The following is a 21,701-nucleotide window of genomic DNA, read 5'->3' as shown; positions in this document are numbered from 1 at the left end:
AAATATTTTCTAAAATATCCGAAAATGTGTTTGTCTGAAAAACGATGGACATATGCAACTTGGACAGCTTGGGGGTGAGTAAATCATGGGTTTAATATCGTTTTTGGCCGAACTATCCATTTAAGTGGATTATACATGATAAAATGAAGTTAAATTTACTCAATAATGTGTTCATTTAGAATTACTCAAATTATTCACATTTTACAATATGTTACTTTAACTTACATTAAAAAAAACAAGAGTTCAAAATTTTTAATACAGTTTACTCATTTTTTTGTTAAATACTAAGGCACAGAAACACGTTTTACAGTGTATATCTCAGTACTTTAACTGTATACAGGTATTCACTGTAAAAAGTGAAAGTTGAATCTACTTAAATAAATGCATCCATTGGTGATACTTAAAATACTTAAGTTTTTTATCAACTTAAATATTCTCACTTTAATTGAAAAATTTGAGGTGAGAAAACTTAAAAAAATTACTTCAATGGGTAACATTAAAATAATTTGAAGTCATTTTTTTAAGTTAATCCAACTTTCACTTTTTACAGTGTTCTTGCACTAATCTATGTACTTTCTCACAAACAGAGTACAGTTTAATAACTTAATGATAATAACATGTCTCACAAATCTTTATTTGACTGTTTTTGTGATATAAAGTATAATCTCAAATCCATTCTGTTAATAAGGGAAACAAGGCAAACATGGGGAATAATAGTCTTATGTTAGTCATGGTCATCACGTTTAGGGACGTCAATTCATAGCGTGGGAGAGATTACATGACTCACTGTCTCTGTGCGTTTGTGCAACATTTGGATTTAGAATCCCCAAATTAATACATTTTGAAGCCAAAGCCAAAGGTCTATGTAGAGCGCCTAAAAAAGGTTTACCCCAAATTACCACTGGGTAGACAACCTTTGTGGGTATGGCAGATTTAAAAGCTCCCAAAAGTCCTATTATAATATTAGATGGCTAGCAAAAATTAACACCAGTAGACTGCCATGTAAATAGAAAATAGACAAATATTACTTTATTTTTTCCTGTTGTTTAAAATAATTAAAATACAATAATTTAATACAAAAGTAATAAAGTAGTACTATCTGATGTTAGTCAGGAAATGTTAAGTTTTTGAATAGTGAATTAAAGTAGCACTACATTATGTGGGCTGTGGTGGGGTCAAGTTATTCATTCTTTTTATCCTTTTATCAAAAAAAAGGTTGATATTTCACAAAAAATATGTGTTATATTAATAGATAAGGCTGGCTAAAGTTAGGCAGATTTTAGAGCAATTTTGGGCCTAATTTGTAGTTCCTAGTGATTAGTTTCAGGGTTTGTTACAACCAACTTTTGTCTACTTAGTGTCTACATGATGCTCTTTGAATTTCCTCTGTGATTATGTATGTTGTGTAATCATAACAAGCATCATACTCTTTACAAACTCTATAATAACCTGGATTTGGATTTTGCAAATATGTCATGTGCTCATAAAGCAGCAAATGTTGGCCTGTATACCTCTGTCACCAGTGAGAAGAAACAATGACAGGCACCAACAAATGCTTTGCTCCTTTATTAGATCATTCCAGGGACAAGGGCTGCAAAACAAGTTTTAAAGCGCACCCAACTGGGTCTGGATGTCCATCCCTTATGACCTAGTTTTGGAATCAACATGGAAGCTTATTTTCCTTTTTTGCTGATCTGAAAATTATTTGATTCATAGCTCAAAAAAACGTAATGTAATCCATTTATCCACTATATTGTAAAATTATGTAATATGAGAATAGGCATTGAAGTCCACCCACTGATGTCAACTCAGTTGAAAGTTTCTGGCCGAATGTTAGGTGATTCATGGACTTGGCACTTGTCAAAGAGTGCAGTATAATGAGTTTCACTGAAGCTGGTGGAAGCCTTTTTCTCCAGGGTTTGCTGCAGACTGAGTGTACTTTTGTTAGTTGCAAACTTTGTGCATTTATTTTGTTTATAACACAAGTGGATAAATCTAATACCACAGCATAAGAACAGTCTACAGAAGGATTCTTCTACGAATTTTGTGTAAGTATTTTCTTATCAAAGATTATTTTTAAGGCAGGTTATCTGATTAGAATACTTCTCGGTAGTTCTCAGAAGGATTTTTATTCATGTAAGCAAAACAACATAGAATAGCTGTGTTAAGTTGTGCCTATACTGTTTGTAGACAGAATCACTTAAGCTGCTTTATGAAGTAATGTGAAGAAGAAGAGAGTTATTTTTTGTGGTCAGAAAAATAACATTGCTCACAATTTACATAAAATCATCTGACCATTCGGTTCCCAAACAGACTTGCACTGTAAACAAAGTTAAAAACAATTTCAATTCACAGAGTCATCTTCCAATTGCCAAATAGCTGCTTTAAACTGGTCAATGGAAAGTTTTGTAACTTAAATTTCAATTGAAGAAGATTCCAGCTTAAAGGAACTGCATAGGCAAACGATTTCTTAAGTTCTAGCAAAAGGAACAGACAGAGTGTAACAGTTTTGAGATAACAGTTTTAAAGAATATTTCATGACAGTTTTCTGTTGAGTTAAACAGCAAAGATACAAAGGTAACTTCTCCAAGATGGCTTTATAAATAATTAAGTGATTTTTTGTCCTACTGGACAGAGAGGGACAACCCACTGTATCATAAAAGGCACAATGATGAACATAAGATTTACAATTTAGTATAAATCTTAGAGCAACATGAAAACAGCATCTAAGGCAGGGGCCCCAGTTTTATGACATTTTATAAAATACATGAATTTATAATGAATGTTTGTAATTAAACCTAAAAAATAAGGCTACTAACCAACAGCACTACTTTGTATAATTTAATATGTTTTGTTTAATTAAAATGTTGAGTCTTAGAACATTTTAAGTTTTAGAACTGTTTTTGTCATAAATGTTCTTTGGGGGGCCGTGAAGGTATGCAACGTACACGGGTGGCAAGCTGAAAAAGTGTAAAAACCACCGGTCTAAGGTAAAGACAAGATAAATTGGTGCAAAGTGACACTGGGTCACCATAATCAAGTATTGTACAGATAAAAAAGTAGCAGAAACCAATTTTCATCTCCTTGCATCCCCTAACTCTCTCTGACCACCCCACGCTAGTCTATCTTAGCACAAAGATTGGAAGTAAATGGCTCCAGCTAGCATACTGTCCCCAATAAGTGACAAAATAACGCCAACATTTTCCTATTTATATGATAGGATTGATTTGCTTGCAGCACCTGAGAAGCCCCGTGGTAAAGGGCAGAGAGTTAGCACAAGTGTTGCGCTAATCACTCCCCCCAATTAGCAGTGCTTAGCATTTTGAGAAGTTCCCAGTATGTATACGAATAAAAGATGTCTGTTTCTCATATGACCATGTTATTTGTAAACACTTTGACTATAGCACGACTAAATGATATCAAAAGCTAACTGAGTAAATAATAAATAAAAGGGGGCCCAACACAGATCCTTGGGGAACACCTTCAGTAATTGCCAATAAACCACATAGACAACTTCCGGCTTGTACACATTGAGTTCTTTCCACTTAAATAATTGTTAAACCAAGAAACAACATAACTTGATAACCCAACACTTTTCAATCTATGCAACAGTATTTCATGAACCAGTGTGTCAAAAGCCGATAAGTTAATAAAAAGAGAAGCACAGAAATCACCATTATCAATTGATCCCACAATATCATTTAAAACTTTCAAGACAGTTGTTGTAGTATTTTTTTTTTTTTTTGCAGAATGCAGATTGATTTATCCACCTTATTTTCGAACGTGGAAGTAAGTGATGTGACGTATTTCCCTTTTTGTATGAGACATCTGTTTCAATAGCCGGCCAGTAGAAAACCGTGTTGTGGGAGCACACATAAAACATGATTTAAACATAATAAATTATTTATTTACCACACCTGCCATCTATAAAATGTCACAACTGTCCCTCTGGTGTGAGTTTTTTTATACAGCAATTTTTAATTGACTTTTTTATGGTTTTATGGCGACACATCAACCTTCATGCGGTCCGACTATAATATATAGTAGCAGAATAAATAAACCAGCTAAATCAGCATATTTTTATCAACATTTTTAGTTGTTTTTAAACAATTATTGTATTTATTGTTTACTGGCAGTTTCAATGAAAGATTGTACTGAATGGATGTGTGGATATACAGATCATGGGTGTACGTGCACCACATTCAGCTCTTTGGCATGGATTATGGTCAAAACATGTGTTTTATTGAGATTTACTGTGTTTGTACAATATGGAAGCCCCTAACTGCACTAATTATGCTGGTCTTCCTTACATAATAAACATTAAAAAGCCAGACAAAACAGCTCACTGGTGTCTTTAGCTTTAGTGGCTCAATGAAAGTATTACACAAAGGAACTCAAAGATGGCAGCGCCCACATTTACATCAAAAATAAGGTGGATAGACAACACTTTGTTTGTGTCTAAACTGACTCTTGTTTGTTTTACAGAACATTCCTGTCTATTCAGTTCTTACAAAATGTTTACTTCAAGCTATGGAGACATCATGAATTCAACTCTAGAAGTCACAGATGCTCCTGAATACTCAAGCAGCGAAGGCTCTGGAGACTTTGACTATGACTCTGTCACTGAAAGCCCTCCCAGCGAGTCAGTATCACACTGCAGGGAAACAGCATGTGTAATCACTGTTTTATTAAAAGTGATAATTTTCCTGCTTGGTATCGTTGGAAATGGAGTGGTGATCTGGATTGCTGGTTTTAAGATGAAGAAGTCAGTTAACACCACCTGGTACCTGAGCCTGGCCTTATCTGATTTCATTTTCTGCAGTACCCTCCCTATAACCATTGTCCATACAGTTACAGACAAGTGGTCATTTGGCCTCTTCATGTGCAAGTTCACATCCTTTATTATGTATCTTAACATGTACAGCAGCATCTTCATTCTCGTCATTATAAGCGTGGACCGTTGTTTGACCGTCAAGTTTCCTGTATGGGCCCAAAAACATTGTTCTTTAGTCAAGGCTTCAGTTGTAGTTGCGGTGACTTGGCTCATGTCAGTTTTGCTTAGTATACCACCACTGAAATTCAGAGAAATTGCTATTGTGAAAACAAAACCGGTATGTTACAACGATTACGAGGGAGATCACAATCACCAAACTATTGTGCTCCTTCGATTTACTTTGGCGTTTTTAATCCCATTGCTCAGTATTTGTTTCTGCTACTCCATCTTGATTTGCAAACTTAGGGCAAACCAATTATCCAAATCCAACAAGCCCTACAAGATCATGACACTTTTGATTGTGACTTTTTTCCTCTGCTGGATGCCATTTCATATTGTTGCTATGATAGAGTTTGGTGCATCTAAGGGTAACAAAGCCCATCATTCAGCCATTTACTCAGCCCAAAGAATAACCGCTACTCTTGCCATCTCAAACAGCTGTCTAAACCCATTCTTATATGCATTTATAGGCAAGGATGTAAAGAGATGGTATTCGTTTGTGTCAAAGATTGAAAAGGCCTTTGGGCCGACACAGCAAGAAGTCCCTGGTTTGGGCCCCGCGCGCTAGATCAGGTGGCCTTACTGTGTGGAAAGATATATATATATCTTTCCATTTATATACCAAATGTATACTTTATATAAAAGTGGCATATCATTTGGAGGCCATTATGTGGAAAAAAGATGACTTTTTTTACTTCAATCCATGCATCCCAAATCCCATTTCTGGACCTGCTTATTATATTTGTGGGTTTGAAGATATAGGGCTCTATCTTACACCCGGCGCAATGCAGCGCAATGCGCGACGCAAGTGTCTTTCGCTAGTTTCCACCCTTATTTTCACGTTTAGCGCCGCGTTGTTTAAATAGCAAATGCATTTGCGCCCCCTTTTGCGCCCATGGGCGTTCTGGTCTGAAAACGAGGTGTGTTCAGGCGCATTGTTGGCGCGTTGCTATTTTGAGGCAACTAAAATAGACTACGCCATTGACCAACAAAAACCTGGTCTAAAGTCTAAAGTCAATGGCGCAATGTGTTTTATGTTATTTAAAGAGCGCATTAGTAATATGCGCCTATAAACGGGAGGACAACGCGGGTTTGCTTATAACAAAGTACATGAATGCGCAGCAGCACAAAAATGCTTTTAAATATGAAAGATTAAAGGATTGAATGTAAAAGATTATTATTGAGTCTCTTGGACATAAATGAGGACTAATTATGAGACGTTAAAAGGCACAAAGAGCTGCTTCACCTGCAGCCTTGTAAGTAAATAAATGCTTTGCTTTAAACAAATGCATCTGTTTTTAAATGTTTTTTTTTTTAATGCTACCTCAAGAATTTATTGTATATGATGACTCTGTAACTGCGGATAAGGTGAGATGAGAAACATTTTTATGTAATGCTTAAAAAAAACTCTTTGCTAAAAAACGCTGTCCAAAGTGCTGAAACGTGAGGAGAGCCGTTTGTAAATTCTTTATCTTCTGTTTGTTACAAATAAAGTATTTTTAGAGTACAAACCTTCTCTTACATACTTGTAAATTATTTTTTGATGATATTGGATAGCATTTAAAGCAATTACAAGCCTGCTTTTTTACTTCCATGACTAAAAGAAAACGGGTTTTAAAAGTTATAATAAAAAAATAACAATTTCAATACAAGTGAAAACAACACAATTATTTAACATTAATCTTAAACTGGGGGTTCTTCTTCCTCCGCTTAGTTTGTCAGTTTACAAAGTCTGTCATCTAAATAGGGATTAGACATAGCGCCAGCGCAAAGGGGATGAGAGCTGAGACTCTCATTGGTTTATTGCACGTTACGCCCAAAATACTCCCATTACAATAGGACCAACCCTTTTCGACCATGCGCTCGGCGCACAAATCCTTTTTCCCGTCGTTAAATTAGCAAAAGTGGATTCGGACACGCCCATTTAGACGTTGCGCTGTGCGCTTTAGACAATGCGCTTAGATCGTTAAAATAGGGCCCATAAGCTTGAGTTTTAGTGTATACTGAAATTATTAAATGTATAGAACTGATAGATGACGAATCAATGCTTTTTTTACAACAAATGTAACTTGTCACATACAATCTCTCTAAATCTTCACTCTTAGAACAGAGTTGTTAAAACAACACAATCAGTGTTAATTTAGGCCTGTCTGTGACTATACTTTTTGCAACTTGCAATTGTTTTATATTAACATAAAATCAACACATAATGACATAGGGGTGGTTTCCCAGACAGGGATTAGACTAGTCCTAGACTAAAATAAATCTAAGAGCTGTCCAAATTGAAAACAACTTGCACAGACCTATCTGAAAATACATCAGTGCCTTTTTGTTTTACCTAAAAAGTAATGTTTTTAGTAAGGCATGTTTGTTAATACTAGTTATATTGCCCAATTATTGTTAATACTAGTTATATTGCCCAATTAAACTAAGGCTTAGTCCTGGTTTAAGCTAATCCCTGTTCAGGAAACCACCCCATGTGTTAAATTACACATAATACGTTAAAAGCATCCTTTCTTAGTCACAAACGTACCATCTCACCCACAAACAAGTAAATATAGAATAGGTGTTGGGGCATTAGGTAATTCAGACTTTATTAGCTTTACAATTTATAAATCAGTATTTCTTAATCTTTCTGACACTTTCACTTTGGTTTTTCAAACATGTACATCTGTATCTACATTTTATTTCATTTGCAGTTCTTATTTTTAAATTCCTTCCATATTCATCCCATACAAAATACATTCAGAATAACAATTCAGTTTTGTTTATTTTTTCATGAAAAGCATTTGATTGAAATGTGAAACTGTTAAAAATAGAGGTGAGAATTTTTATCTTATCATTCAAATTCATGTAATTTCTGTGGTGAGCATTACAAAAATATTTGTATATACATATATACTGTATATTATCAATGTGATTTTTATATATGACGCTAAAATGATTTTTGAGAATCTCTTTAACATGTTGTTTCATACTTGTTTCATCCCTTGATTATTTCATTTATAGTGACATTTTACATTTAAATTAAATGTTTTTGTATTTTCTTGCTGTTTTTAAATAAACTTTGCAATCAAAACTGTGAAAACATTTCCAGAAAACAATTGCATCCAAAATGTGTTGTACTGTATATTAATAATGCTGGAAGAATTATTTGGTGTATCAAACAAAAAGTAAAGTAATATGAATCTTTTTTGTCTCAAAAAAAAAAAAAAAAAATGGATAGAAGGGTTTTCACTTCAAAAATAATTAATCTAAAAAAAATCAGCCATTTTTACTCATTCACATGTGCTTCCAAACATATATCATGTTTTTTCTTGGTACACAAAAGCAGACATTTTTTATAAAATTGTTACACAGCTCTTGACAAAATAGTTGTGGACCACACAACTATTAAAGGGTCTGTCGTTGTCATTTTACAGTGAGTATTTACAAGAAGCCAACATTTTTCACATCCAAGTTTGTGAACAAAGGATCAACAGTTTTTATTTTTGATTGCCAACTGCAAACATGTCTGAAAAAAATCATTGATTTTGTGTTCAAATAAAACACAAGTTGTGTTAAAATTAACACAAAATGTTTGGTGTAAATAATAACACAGAGATGTGTGGATTCTAAACTAACACTGATGTGTTGTTTTTAACACATACGTTCTAAGAGTGTAAGTTTATAAAAAATGACTTTGGTGAAAACAGAAATGATTGTGACTTCTATACGTCAACTAATCAATAAAAATAAAAATAAAAATAAATACCGGGTTTCTGCAAACATTCAAAATGTTTTGAGTTGTACATGCAGTTATCTTGTACTTGAGGCATAGTTTGAGGATTTTTTGGTGTACAGTACATAAGCTTTATTATGAATTTGTTCTAAGAAGCACTGAAAGCAATATATAGATTGTGTGAACATAGCAAACTGGGGCTAAGATATTAAATTGTCCATAAATTGCTATATTTGAAAAGTGCGTAGGGGATCATGATGTCATCAAGTTCAAAGGTTGCAGGTAAGGGCAATACGATAATAGAAAGTAGTGTCCATTTAAAAAGTGGCCTGGATGTCTTACTGAGAGCCGCATTCATTGACAGTCATTGTGGATTCCACATACTTTCATAGTGGCTTAAAGAACATGACCTTAAAATGATTTAACCTTGACATTTAAATAAGCCAGAATAAAATATGTAGTGTATTTTGTCAGACCATCCTGACTGTTAATTAGAAGATTAGGAGCTCTAATCTTGTGTTCTTCTGTGCAATGCATAATATTCCTAAAACAGAAAGCAAACAATGGGAATCACAATATACTTAAAAATTCTAAAAGAAGGGTACAACAATTAAAGGTAAAAGTGACAAAAACAAAATAAGAGATAGTATCATCTCGGTCTGTACTCCTCAGGTACAGCAGGCAGGTTCCTTTTCTTCAGCTCTGTGTCCACAGTTTTAATGAGCTCATCAATGTTGGCACGCATTTCTGCCGTGTAAGGGTCATATTCTAGCTTTCTCAGGCCAGAGCGTTTGAAGTTCCCGTCTTTTTGTCCTTCAACACACAACAAACGGTCCTCAGAAACCTCCAGACCCAAAAAGAGGACCATTTTCTTTAAATGCGAGAAAAGGTCACGCTTTAAATCCTCAAAGTGCACCACATGCACTTTCTTCCCATATTTCAGCCAGTCCTGCGTGTGGGACGCCCACCATGGAGCGTAGTTCCTCACAAACTCTGGCCACTCTGATTGAGAGAGAGAGAGAGAGAGAGAGAGAGAGAGAGAGAGAGAGAGAGAATTAAAATACTTTATTTTAGATCAGGGTTTTATGTCAGCCAAACCCCCTTGACCTAAATTATTAACTTGAAGTACACTCAGAAATTTTAAATCATTTTTTTTAATAGCACATTTGGATGTTTTGAATTCAAAAACATGTCTTTCTCATTCGTTCTGAAGTTTTTATCAGCAGTAGTTGACATAATTATTGTTATTATTACATGTTATTGGACCTTAATCTGGTAATTTTCTTTTATTGGTGCATAAAACGTATCTGTCCATTTTGCTCAGTTTTATTGTAAAGTTGTGTAATGGTTATATGACATTCAGATTAAACAAATCATATATATAAATTATTATGTTATCATGTTATTATTTTGTTTTATGGTGCTACTTAGCTGTATTTTTTAAGTTATGAATTTTTCAATCAAAACAAACCAACTGAAGTTGCATTGAAATTAATTGGAATGCAAAACCAAAAAAAGAGATTTCTGAACAATTAAAAAAACGGTGGTTATCTCGTTTTGCAACAAAACTATATATATTTCTTATATGCATTTATATACATTTTTGGATGTAAATCTGTTCTAATGATAATTTGACACTATTTTTTTCAAATGCCCTACAATTCGCCTACGACCCCCAGTTTCTGTTTTAGAGAATACATTTTATCATGCACACAAATGCATGAAATGTACTGCATGGTAAAACGCTGACACATGCTATTTCTGCAGAAATATGGAACAAAGTGTCAAGTTTAGAGGGACACTACACTTTTTTGAAAATATGCTAATTTCCCAGCTTCCCTATAAATATTTGATATTTACTCTTTTGGAATCCATTCAGCTGATCTCTGGGTCTGGCGCTAGCACGTTTAGCATAGCTTAGCACAATAGAATCTGAATAGTCCATTAGCATTGCGCAAAAAAATAACCAAAGAATTAGGGTTAGAGTTGGGTTTGGTTAGGGGTGTCATTTTATGTAAATCTTACCCTAAACCGAAGCGACAATGGTAAGAAAATAGGACAAAACAGTTGAGTAACCAATACGTGATAATCACACAAAAACAGGAATTCGTTATACGATCACGAAAAAACACGAAATTTTGTGATAATAGCACGAAAAAAGAATCAAAAAAATACGTGACTATATAACGAAATTTCGTGAGACTGGGCTGGATATTACGCACTGCCCAAAAATAGTCCCCCTGGTAACTTTCAATGTAATATCATTGCACCTCCTACAGCCATGTTACAGCAGTTAAGTTCTTGATTATTACGCCAGAATGAGAGTATAGTTCCTAGCCATATCTGCCTAGAAAATTGCAACTTTTAATTTTACGTCAGTCTTAGTACATGATGTAACTTCAGAAGAGTCAAGTTTTAAATAGGAAAAAATATTGAAACTCTTTGGTAATTTTTGAGCGTGATGCTAATGGTCTAATCAGATTCAATGGATTGTGCTAAGCTATGCTAAAAGTGCTAGCACCAGACACGGAGATCAGCTGAATAGATTCCAAAACGTTAAAAATCAAATGTTTAAAGTAGGGCTGTCAATAGATTAAAAAAATTAATCTAGATTAATCGCATGATTTCATGAGTTAACTGCGATTAATCGCAAATTAATCGCACATTTTTATCCATTCTAAATTTACCCTAATTTAACACTTTTCAGGTTTTTAATATTCTAATCATATATACATATATAGATGCTTTATGCAAATGTATGTTAACAACAGCCTGTTTACATTTTAACAGAATCACCAGCCATTGTTTTGTATATGAATTTTCCTTTCAGAAGATTTTTCTTTCTCCATTTTTGTTTGCTGCTGCATCATTTGTGACCTGTGCTGGCAAGTTGAGTCGGAATTAGCAAATTTTTAAAAAATAGTTGTTCATATTTTGACATTCTCTATTAAAACATAGAACAATGCATGATTTGTTGAAATATAACAAAATATGACAGAACTACACGTGTTTGAAGTTGAAAGAGTCAAATTACCACAAAAATTTTCACATCCATACATTATATTACCACATCAATACCTTAAAATCACTGGTAAAACTATAAGATTTAGCACACACAAAGCAAAAACATCATCAATGTATGTTCAACTTTTTTTCCTTTTGTTTGATTGACATTGAGACAGACTGCTTAAAATCTAAGTGATCTAATATAATGTTACACATCAGATAGTTTTACCCAACAGTTAACCAAACATTTACTTAAAACATAACAGATTATAGAGCCTACCTGCGTGAATTCTTATCAAAACAGATATTTGTAAAACTGTAATTTTGTGTAGATCTATATATCCGGGTCGCGCACTCGCGCGACTGTGTGCACGACGCGCTTCAGATGTCAGTCAGTCAGCGTAAGGAAATCGCTTTTGAGTCTTGTCGCTCTTAATAACTCTTTAACATTAATCAGGTACCGAACTTTATCTCTCTTAATGACTCTTTTATCATCAAGCAAGTCCTGCAGTCTATTTTCTAAGTCATGAATAAAAGCGAAACCAAAATGAATTGAGACGCATTTTTGTATTAGATTAAGCATTAGGAGGACGGTAACGTTACACCTCTCAGACGTATAAATAAAGATCATATCAGATGTCCAACGAGCATTTAGAGCATTGGATTTGGTAGACGATTTGCTTAATGTTCTTATTTCTATGAAAACTTTCGACTCATTTAGACAGGTTCACATTTGTCTGCGTCTCTGTTCATTCAACTATGGGCTGGACCAAGGGTCAAACAGAAATTGCGCGTTGCGTTAATCTCCGTTAATAAAATTAGTGGCGTTAAAATGAATTTGCGTTAACGCGTTATTAACGCGTTCATTTTGACAGCCCTAGTTTAAAGTGAAATGTCACTTTAATGGCCAATAGCATGCAAGGACCTAAGATCACAAACTAAAAAATAAGCTGCTAAAGTCACTAATTTTGAACTTCTTAGACATTTTTGACACTTACTGGCAAATACATATAAAAAATGATGAGACGCCTCTGTAAGTGTGATTGCGTTTGAGAGCTGTAAATCAAGACATGCATCAAAAAGACATCTACTACCCCAAAACTACTAATGTCTGCAGTGACAAAAGTGGCAAAATCTCTCTCTCTCTCTCTCTCTCTCTCTCTCTCTCTCTCACTTTCTTATACATGTACTTCCTCAAACTTCACACTCTGACACAGTTTAAGCTGTCAACGCTTAAGAAAACAGCAATGGCATATATCCAGAATCTGTGTTTTTAGAAAGTACTTAAACCTAATGTACTTTTTGTTGGACTGTTTTATAAAGGCAATTGTGCTCATATTCAGTCATAACAGCAAGAAATTTGCACTATGATATTGCTGTTATGAATGAATATCAGCACGGCTGTGTTTCAATACGGGCAATGTGATATATGGCCATAATGTACGTGTTACATTGTAATATCAAATATAAAACCAAAACAAACAATTCTCATGTTGATAACAAGAAGTCTGTAGCATTTACAGCACTTCTCCATGGGAATGTATTAAGAAGCAGAACAAGAGGAAGTCATTACTTAAAATTGGACTCTGTTGGGTTAAGAACAGCTTTGCATAATGTTTATTACAAACAAAAGTACATCAATTAATGAAATTATTTCCATTCGCATAGTACAAATGGGAATTTCTCTGAACCTGTTTCTGATGTCTATTATGGGAAGTTATAAATTATGATTTATGAAGGGAAATTTTCTTCATAAAACCACATTACCACATACAGCAGCTGAGATCTGTAACCCTAAACCATGAAACCAGTCATAAGTTACACGGGCATATGTGTAGCAATAGCCAAAAATACAGAGTATGGGTCCAAATGTACGTTTTTTTTTTTTAAAGATCATTAGGATATTATGTAAAGATCATGTTTCATGAAAACACTTTGTATATTTCCTAGAGTAAATATCAAAAAATATTTATCATTACTAATGTGTTGTTAAGGACGTCATTTGGACAACTTTTAAAGTGATTTTCTCATTGAGTTTTTTGCACCCTCAGATTTGTTATTAGTATCTTAAATATTGTCCTATCCTATAACATACATTAATGAAACACTTATTTATTAAATCTCAATTTCAAAAAATCTCTACTAATGCACTCATTCAGAGCTTTAGCAAAGTTTTTTACTGTACACTCCATAAAAAGGTACAATAAGGTACAAAAGTTGTCACTGGGGAAGTACAAAAGTGACTCACCCTCATGTCGTTCCAAACTCGTAAGACCTCCGTTCATCTTCGGAACAAAGTTTAAGATGTTTTAGATTTAGTCTGAGAGCTTGTTGACCCTTCATTGAAAATCTATGTACGGTATACTGTCCATGTCCAGAAAGGTAATAAAAACATCATGAAAGTAGTCCATGTGACATCAGTGGGTCAGTTAGAATGTGTTGAAGCATCGAAAATACATTTTGGTCCAAAAATAACAAAAATTACAACTTTATTCAGCATTGTCTTCTCTTCCGCGTCTGTTGTGAAGCACATGCGCAAGACTAAAGTCACGTGACTGTCACAAGTGACGTGACTGACGTGTTATCTGGTGCGCCCCCAGTCTGAGGGCGACGCACACTGTAAGTTTAAAAAAAACTTCTCAAACTGCAATCACATGACTTCAGTCTCGTGCACGTGGTTCACAAAAGAACCAGAATAGAAGACAATGCTGAATAAAGTCGTAATTTCTGTTATTTTTGGACCAAAATGTATTTTGAATGCTTCAACACATTCTAACTGACCCACTGATGTCACATGGACTACTTTGATAATGTTTTTATTACCTTTCTGGACATGGACAGTATACCGTACATAGATTTTTAATAAAGGGTCAACAAGCTCTCGGACTGAATATAAAACATCTTAAACTGTGTTCCGAAAATGAACAGAGGTCTTACAAAATTGGAATGACATGAGGGTGAGTTCATTTTTGGGTGAACTATCCCTTTAAAAGTGCATATTGGTACCTCAAAGGTGCATATTGATATCTTAGAGGTACACATCTGTACCAAAATGGTACATATTAGGACCCTTTTAAAAAGGTACTGTCCCAGTGACACCTTTGTACATTTTTTCTGAAACACAAACATTAAAAAAAAAAACTAAAATAAATAAAATTCAAATTTTAACACATGAGTTAAATGGAAATAAATGAAACAATTAATTGTAACCCTATATCTTGATGTTGACCTATTATAATCTCTGCTCTGCTCATGATAGCATCAAATGGTGGCTAAAATGAAAGCTATTCCAATGACCTCTCTCACCTTTACCCCTCCAGTGAGCTTGAGAGGCAAATCCAATGTGGCCGCCATACTTTCGGTTAAATTCGGCCATGAGGGCTTTGTAAGGATTCCGGATCATGAGGATGCTGGAATCGAAGGCCTCGATCTCCTTCTTGCCGCTCTCGTGAGTTTTGATGCATATGGTTCTACCGCTGCGCCAGTGATCTCTTTCCCCTTTAAAACCTGTGCATGCAGATATTTACATTAGCATTTATTTATTTAGCAGATGGTTTTATCCAAAGCAACTTACAAATGAGACAGAACATTAGCAAAGTGGCATTCCCTAAATTGAACCTAACCTTTGTTGTACAGCGAACCATCAAAGTAGTAGCTCCCAGTGTAAAAACCTGTGGCCAGTTCAATAAGGTGACGGGCCCAGGTGTTCCCTGCTCCTGGGAAACTCGCTAGTGCAATCTGGTGCTTGGAACGAGTGGGTAGAAAGCGTCGGTCCATGCACCGATTATCTGGAAAGATAAAGGAGTATATTTGAAGAGTTTCGTTGCAAAACGAGATAAATCCATTTTTTTAGATTTTTGTCAAAACATGTTTATTATTATGTTATCATGTTAATATTTTGTTTTATGATGCTACTTAGCTGTATTTTTTAAGTTATAAAGGTTTAAATCAAAACAAACCAACTGCAGTTGCATTGAAATTAATTGGAATGCACAACCAAAAAACGAGATTTCTGAACAAATAAAAAAACGGTGGTTATCTCGTTTTGCAACGAAACTCTTCATTTGTAAAATCATGCAATGTCATAACCAACACAATGAGTTGATACAGTGGATCTGAGTTTGATCTATGGGTGACAAACAGAAGAGGTCCAGAGTTATTTTTTATGTGCATTGAATTCAAACTAGTATTACTCACCGAATCTGACTATAATTCGAATTATTAATGGGACACTCCACTTTTTTTTTGAAAATATTCTTATTTTCCAGAGCAAAAATGCCAAAAGGAATTAACAGGGTTCCCACACCTTAGTTAACTTCAAATTCAAGGACCTTTCAAGGACTTTCCAGGTCCAATACCCTCAAATTCAAAGACTAAATGTGGGGACACATTTCGAATGAGAGCGAGGTTACATCGTGTTACCTTTAAGGATACAATGTTACAGTTCCCTTTCGAGGGATTTCGCGCTGCGTCACTGCGGTGACACTTTGGGGGGTAAGTGTGTCTGAGTGTGTATATCAAATTCAACCAATGGTGAGGCTTAACAACAAAGACAAGGTGACGTGGGAGCCAGGAAGAAAATTGCTATCTGAAATATTGCTGAGTCTAAGTTACAGGGATGCAGGAAGTATGGCAAGAAAGACGCAACGTTTCGTTCCCTTCTCAGGAAACAACAGGTACATACGTAACCCGAGACGTTTTAATGTGTCAAACACAACTATGCAAAAAAGCATTTTGGGATAAATCAAAATTCGCATATGGAACATTAAAAGCAAACAGTTAGCATGTGTGCTTAAAAGGCAAAAAAAATATTGATATTATCCTACACTACACAGGGAATAATATGGATTTTTTTTCCCCAGAAAACTTCTTGCATAAAATAGATTTAAGCACTTTCAATGACCTGTATCCGTGTATGTATATTTTCAAAAACTTCCCAGGGCCTTGAATTATTTCCCCCAGATTCACAAACTTTTAAGGACCCGTGGGAAGCCTGAATTAAGTTTGTACTTTGATCTTAGTCTAGCCCAGTCATTCATTTATTTTACAAAGCACAATTCAGAATGTTGTGCACAGGCTGTGCACAGCCCAATTTTTGTAGATTTATGGAGTATACCTACATGCAATTGAACCAGGCATGCCAAACATCCTAAATTGAAGCAAAAACATTACACCCCCTGATGGCTAGCTGCAGTATAGGTCATAACCCACTCACTCTGTGTAAACGAATAGGACGTAAGACAAAATTCAAAATTTAATTACACTTTGTTAATGTATTTGTTTTTTTTAATAGGTTTGGTTCAAGTTGGTTATTAAATGCTATTAAAAGTGGTCTTGATTTGTGTGTTTGTGATTTAGTCAAATGGGGAAATGAACACGGCCTTGAAACCATGGCTCCACCTCCCAATCACTACTGCGCAGACTGTGGTTCCAAGTGACATCATTGGCACAAGATGTCAAGATTTTGAATTCATTTATTTTTACAATGAAAGTCTATGGAGATGCATTGTCCATCTTTTTACAGCCTATGGACTGAATGCACTAACAGAAATGTGTGATAGGTTTTTAGTGTGCATGCGTCAGATTCATGGTGAATAAAGTAAATTCAGAAAGGCCTTAAACATCATATTTTACAGGCTTACGTTTTATTAAGCAAATGCAAAGATTACAGATAGCTGTACTGCAACCCTGAGTTTTCCTCTTAATGACCTTTTCTTAAGCAAAAACATTATGCTGAGACTGTGAAACAGATATTCTACTGTCTTAAAAGAAGAAATGCATAACCCACAACATGAATCAGCAGACAAACTTTTTCTGTATTTGCCCAAATGTCAATCGCTTGCAACATTTTGCCCTTTTGCCTAAAATACACAATGAAGCCCTATCAGGCCCAAGGTCCTAAACTATTAAAATACAGAAGTTTCTGCTTCAAAGTTATAAAGTGATAATCTACAGGATACGGGAGTGTCTTTGTGTGGCCTGCATAAAAATGATTGCATTTATTGAAGCCACTTGCAGATATCTGCAAATACATTAAATACATTTTCATTTAGTGACAACTAGATTTAGTGGCATCTCCATGCAGCTTAGGATGCAACCTTGTCACCAAGCAAACAAAGCTTTGTAAGATGCATACTGTAGAAGTAGCATGATCTAGCAGATGTGGTCAAACTTAAGATGAAATGATAAGGAACCACAAGCGTACAGTAGCATGCACACACACATTATTGTGCTAACAAACTTCAGATTCTGAAACTCAATTCTGACTGTACAATACAGTATTCTACGAATTTAAAAAAAAGCATAATTATCACTAAACTGTAGTTTAACCTCTCTTGTAATATAATCATTTCAAGTCAATATGTTTCATTTTAACAGTGCAGTCAGGAGGTATTCTGACGCCCTTCATTTTTTAAATTTTGTTATGTTGCAGCCTCATGCAATCGTTTAAATGTATCTGTTTTCTTAATAATCTACACTCAGGACCTCTTAATGACAAAGTGAAAACAGAATTTTAGAATTGTTGGCAAAAAAACTTTAATATAACATTTGCATAAGTATTCAGACCCATTGCAGCAACTTTAGTAGAAATTATACTGAGTAAAGGGTCTGAATACTTTTGGTAATGTGTTATTTCAGTTTCTCATTTTAAGAGACACTCCACTTTTTTTGAAAATTTATTATTTTCCAGCTCCCCTAGAGTTAAACATTTCATTTTTACCTTTTTGAAATCCATTCAGCTGATCTCCGGGTCTGGCGCTACCACTTTTAGCATAGCTTAGCACAATCCATTGAATTTGATTAGACCATTAGCATCACGCTAAAAAATAACCAAAGAGTTTCAAATATTTTTCCTATTTAAAACTTGACTCGTCTGTAGTTACGTCGTGTACTAAGACCAACGGAAAATGAAAAGTTGCGATTTTCTAGGCAGATATGGCTAGGAACTATACTCTCATTCTGACGTAATAATCAAGGCTAAAATGGCTGCAGGAGGCGCAATAAAATTACGCAGCAGCTGAAAATATTCCCCTTAGTTACTTTCAATAGAAGGGGGCTATTTTTCAGGCACTGCTTAATATCATTGCACCTCCTGCAGCCATGTTACGGCACCAAAGTCCTTGATTATTAAGCCAGAATGAAAGTATAGTTCCTTGACATATCTGCCTAGAAAATTAAAACTTTTAATTTTCCGTCGGTCTTAGTACACAATGTCACTACAGAAGAGTCAAGTTTTAAATAGGAAAAATATTGAAACTCTTTAGTTATTTTTTAGCGCGATGCTAATGGTCTAATCAGATTCAATGGATTATGCTAAGCTATGCTAAAAGTGGTAACGCCAGACCCGGAGATCAGCTTAATGGATTCCAAAAAGGTAAAAAACAAATGTTTAACTCTAGGAGAGCTGGAAAATGAGCATATTTTCAAAAAAGTGGAGTGTCTCATTAATACATTTACAGACATTTCTAAAATTCAGTTTTCACTTTGTCATTCTGAGGTACTGAGTGTAGATTAATGAGAAAAAATGAACTTAAATGCTTGTAGTATTGAAAAAGTGAAGGAAGTGAATATTTTCTGAATACACTGTATTTATTTACTATTTATTTGGTCAGCCATGTAGGATAATGTACATTACCGACAATGAAAACCTTTAGGGTGATAAAGCACCACTCCGGTTCACATTAGGTGATCATTAATCACCTTAAAGTGTTTATTTTGTGATCCGTTTCAGAGCTGCAGGTTTTTGATCTACCAAATTGACCTGAAGTGTGACACTTTTTTTTGTCCTAACATGTCATCATATTGCGTCTGTGTGTTAGAATAACCATACTGCTTTAGTCCAAACAAGTGAACGTTACCCTGAACTTGTGTCTGGTACACTACAAAGTAGTCGTTGTTCCCACAGCTCTCGAAATCTTCTCCAGCACAGCGCTGCACACACAGTTCCTCGTCCTCACGCTCGTGTAGTGTGAAGAGAGGAGTGGGAAACCCACAGTGACATTTTTCGCCAGCTAAAGCAGCCAGAGTGAATTCCTGGACAGAAAAAGACATTTATAGAGTTTGACAGACTAATATGCAAACACATCTGTGTGAAAGACATCATACTTGCATGCAATGTGCAAGCAATGCTTACTTTCTCTGTGCACATGTCTACACACTTATCCACTGACATGTTTTGAATGACAGCACTAGCAGGAAGTGCCAGGGTGACATTGTCTGGCCTCTTGAAGCATCCTTTGAAGATGGCGCTCCCATCTAAATAACAAAATAAACAGAAAGGTGTTGTGGTTATATTTTAAGCTTCTCTGAAGAAAAATGCACATGCAGATACCTGCAAAAAGATGGTGAAAATCTCACCATAACGGTGGTGCGTTGGATGGTTTGTGTTTAAGTGTTTAAGTGTTGCTTTGCTATTGCTACGACACCTACTGTGTGGTTTTCAGTGGTTACTAGGGGATTTCTATGCAACCTCTATGATATTTTAGATGCTTGCTGCATAGTTGGTGATGGTGAGAGATTTGTTTGACCCAAAGAGTCCATCCATAATTGTCTAATATATTCCGGTCCCTAGATACGGCTCAGTCTTTTAATGGGATTCATTAGAATTCATAAACATGATCATTTAAAAAATGAGCTTTTTTCAATCAAAAGTCCAAAAATAAAATAAAAGCCAAAAAAGGCCAACTAAATGCATCACAATAAAGGAAACATTTAATGCAAACCTTTGTGACCCTTACGGTAAGTCATAGCAATCCCTGCGTGCATTGTTTATGCACTTAACCTCTCTTTGACGCAAACAGACATCCTGTCACATGAAGAAAGTGCTTATTCAGGACGCAGAATGGAATGTCACAAGTTCTTGTTTATGCTGTTTTTCATCAATAAAGGAACGCGAGGCACGCATATATACCAACCATACAAACAAAGTTATAATGCATGTAAACACACAAATTCATGACAATGCAAAACGTTTTGCCAAGTGGGTTTCAATCTGCAACAAACAAATTATCTAAAAAAATAGTAATAGTATACAAGCACAGTGATAGCAACCAAAAAGCTTTAAATTTTTTAATATCTCTTTTTTTAAGTCCCTCCTCCTCATATCTTTTAGAAATAATGACTTAAATGTACAGATTATTATATCTGTTAAGCAATAAATGTAATATTTTGCTTTAACACAGTATGAAGCAACAATTGTAGCTGATCATGCAAAATGACAATTTTAAGCCGTAGCAGAATCCAAGTTGTATGGAGAAGTCTTACGAAAAAAGCAACAATTTAATAGTCTGGCCTTTATCTGACAATACTGCTGGGGCTACAGAATATTAAGCTAACAAGTTTATTTTTGTGTCACCTTTCCACATTTTAGATCATTCTTATGTTTTTTAAAGCGATACTCCAGCCAAATGAAGAGTTTGCGTCTCTAAAAAAATTACAAAAATTTGTTACCCCAAAATCATTATTGTATCTGGTCAGTATTAAAAAGTAAATTCTTAAATTTATGCAAAATCTGTTATCCGCTGTGTTATTCTGTCATCTTTTCTCCCTTTTTTCCAAACCGCGACAAACGGCAGTCCTTCTTTGCAGAATGCAATAAATCCGCTCAACAAATCACAGCGCACTATTCCATGCATTGTAAACAATAATGGTGGTTTTCTGTGGCGGGGAAGAAACGTAAGCCATCAAAATTGAATAATTTACGTAAGAGGCGCGGGCGAAGGAAAAATGCTGCTGTTGCTTGTTCTCCCGACAGCATCAAGCTTCTGTCATGCTAACACATTGACCCCAAGGGATCTTATGAAAAACTTTTCATTATTTTCCTCAAAGTCAACAAAAATCGAGCAGGACCAAAACATTTTATGGCTGACCGCTGTCAAAAAAGTTCAGCGACGACGTCCCAAAGATGACAGCAGCAATGACAGTGTTCTTATTATGACAAAGTAAGTGATTAATGCAATTAATGTTTATTTTTTCAGTGCA

At 35.0% G+C, this 21,701-nt stretch overlaps 2 protein-coding genes across 3 annotated transcripts in view; one reads left to right on the top strand and one right to left on the bottom strand.

The window, feature by feature from the left end:
* The first annotated feature begins 1,859 nt into the window (after nucleotides 1-1,859).
* Nucleotides 1,860-7,996, top strand: LOC129439869 (chemerin-like receptor 1). 2 transcript variants are annotated; one of them, XM_055198730.2, is made up of 3 exons: nucleotides 1,860-2,048; nucleotides 3,750-3,789; nucleotides 4,486-7,996. In XM_055198730.2, the coding sequence occupies exon 3, from the start codon at nucleotides 4,515-4,517 to the stop codon at nucleotides 5,559-5,561; it is 1,047 nt and encodes a 348-aa protein (XP_055054705.2). In that variant the 5' UTR covers nucleotides 1,860-2,048; nucleotides 3,750-3,789; nucleotides 4,486-4,514; the 3' UTR covers nucleotides 5,562-7,996. The 2 variants fall into 2 exon arrangements, with proteins under 2 accessions (XP_055054705.2, XP_055054704.2); XM_055198729.2 differs by lacking the exon at nucleotides 3,750-3,789.
* A 202-nt stretch (nucleotides 7,997-8,198) lies between these two features.
* Nucleotides 8,199-21,701, bottom strand: part of LOC129439868 (sialate:O-sulfotransferase 2) — a 72,003-nt gene continuing 58,500 nt past the window's right edge. The window contains exons 6-10 of the mRNA XM_055198727.2: nucleotides 19,855-19,976; nucleotides 19,580-19,754; nucleotides 15,344-15,508; nucleotides 15,027-15,227; nucleotides 8,199-9,716 (exon numbers count right to left, since the gene is read on the bottom strand). Of these exons, the coding sequence (XP_055054702.1) occupies nucleotides 9,364-9,716; nucleotides 15,027-15,227; nucleotides 15,344-15,508; nucleotides 19,580-19,754; nucleotides 19,855-19,976 (1,016 nt within the window). The 3' untranslated portion in view covers nucleotides 8,199-9,363. The remainder of the gene's footprint in view (nucleotides 9,717-15,026; nucleotides 15,228-15,343; nucleotides 15,509-19,579; nucleotides 19,755-19,854; nucleotides 19,977-21,701) is intronic.

The sequence above is a fragment of the Misgurnus anguillicaudatus genome, chromosome 22 (genome assembly GCF_027580225.2).
Source record: "Misgurnus anguillicaudatus chromosome 22, ASM2758022v2, whole genome shotgun sequence".
Lineage (NCBI taxonomy): Eukaryota > Metazoa > Chordata > Actinopteri > Cypriniformes > Cobitidae > Misgurnus > Misgurnus anguillicaudatus.
The sequence above is the reverse complement of the archived record's forward strand: the minus strand, read 5'-3'. Positions and strand labels throughout refer to the sequence as shown.

What these genes read in the sequence shown, in the direction of transcription:
- LOC129439869 (XM_055198729.2), top strand. Translation starts at nt 4,515, where the DNA reads ATGTTTACTTCAAGCTATGGAGACATCATGAATTCAACTCTAGAAGTC.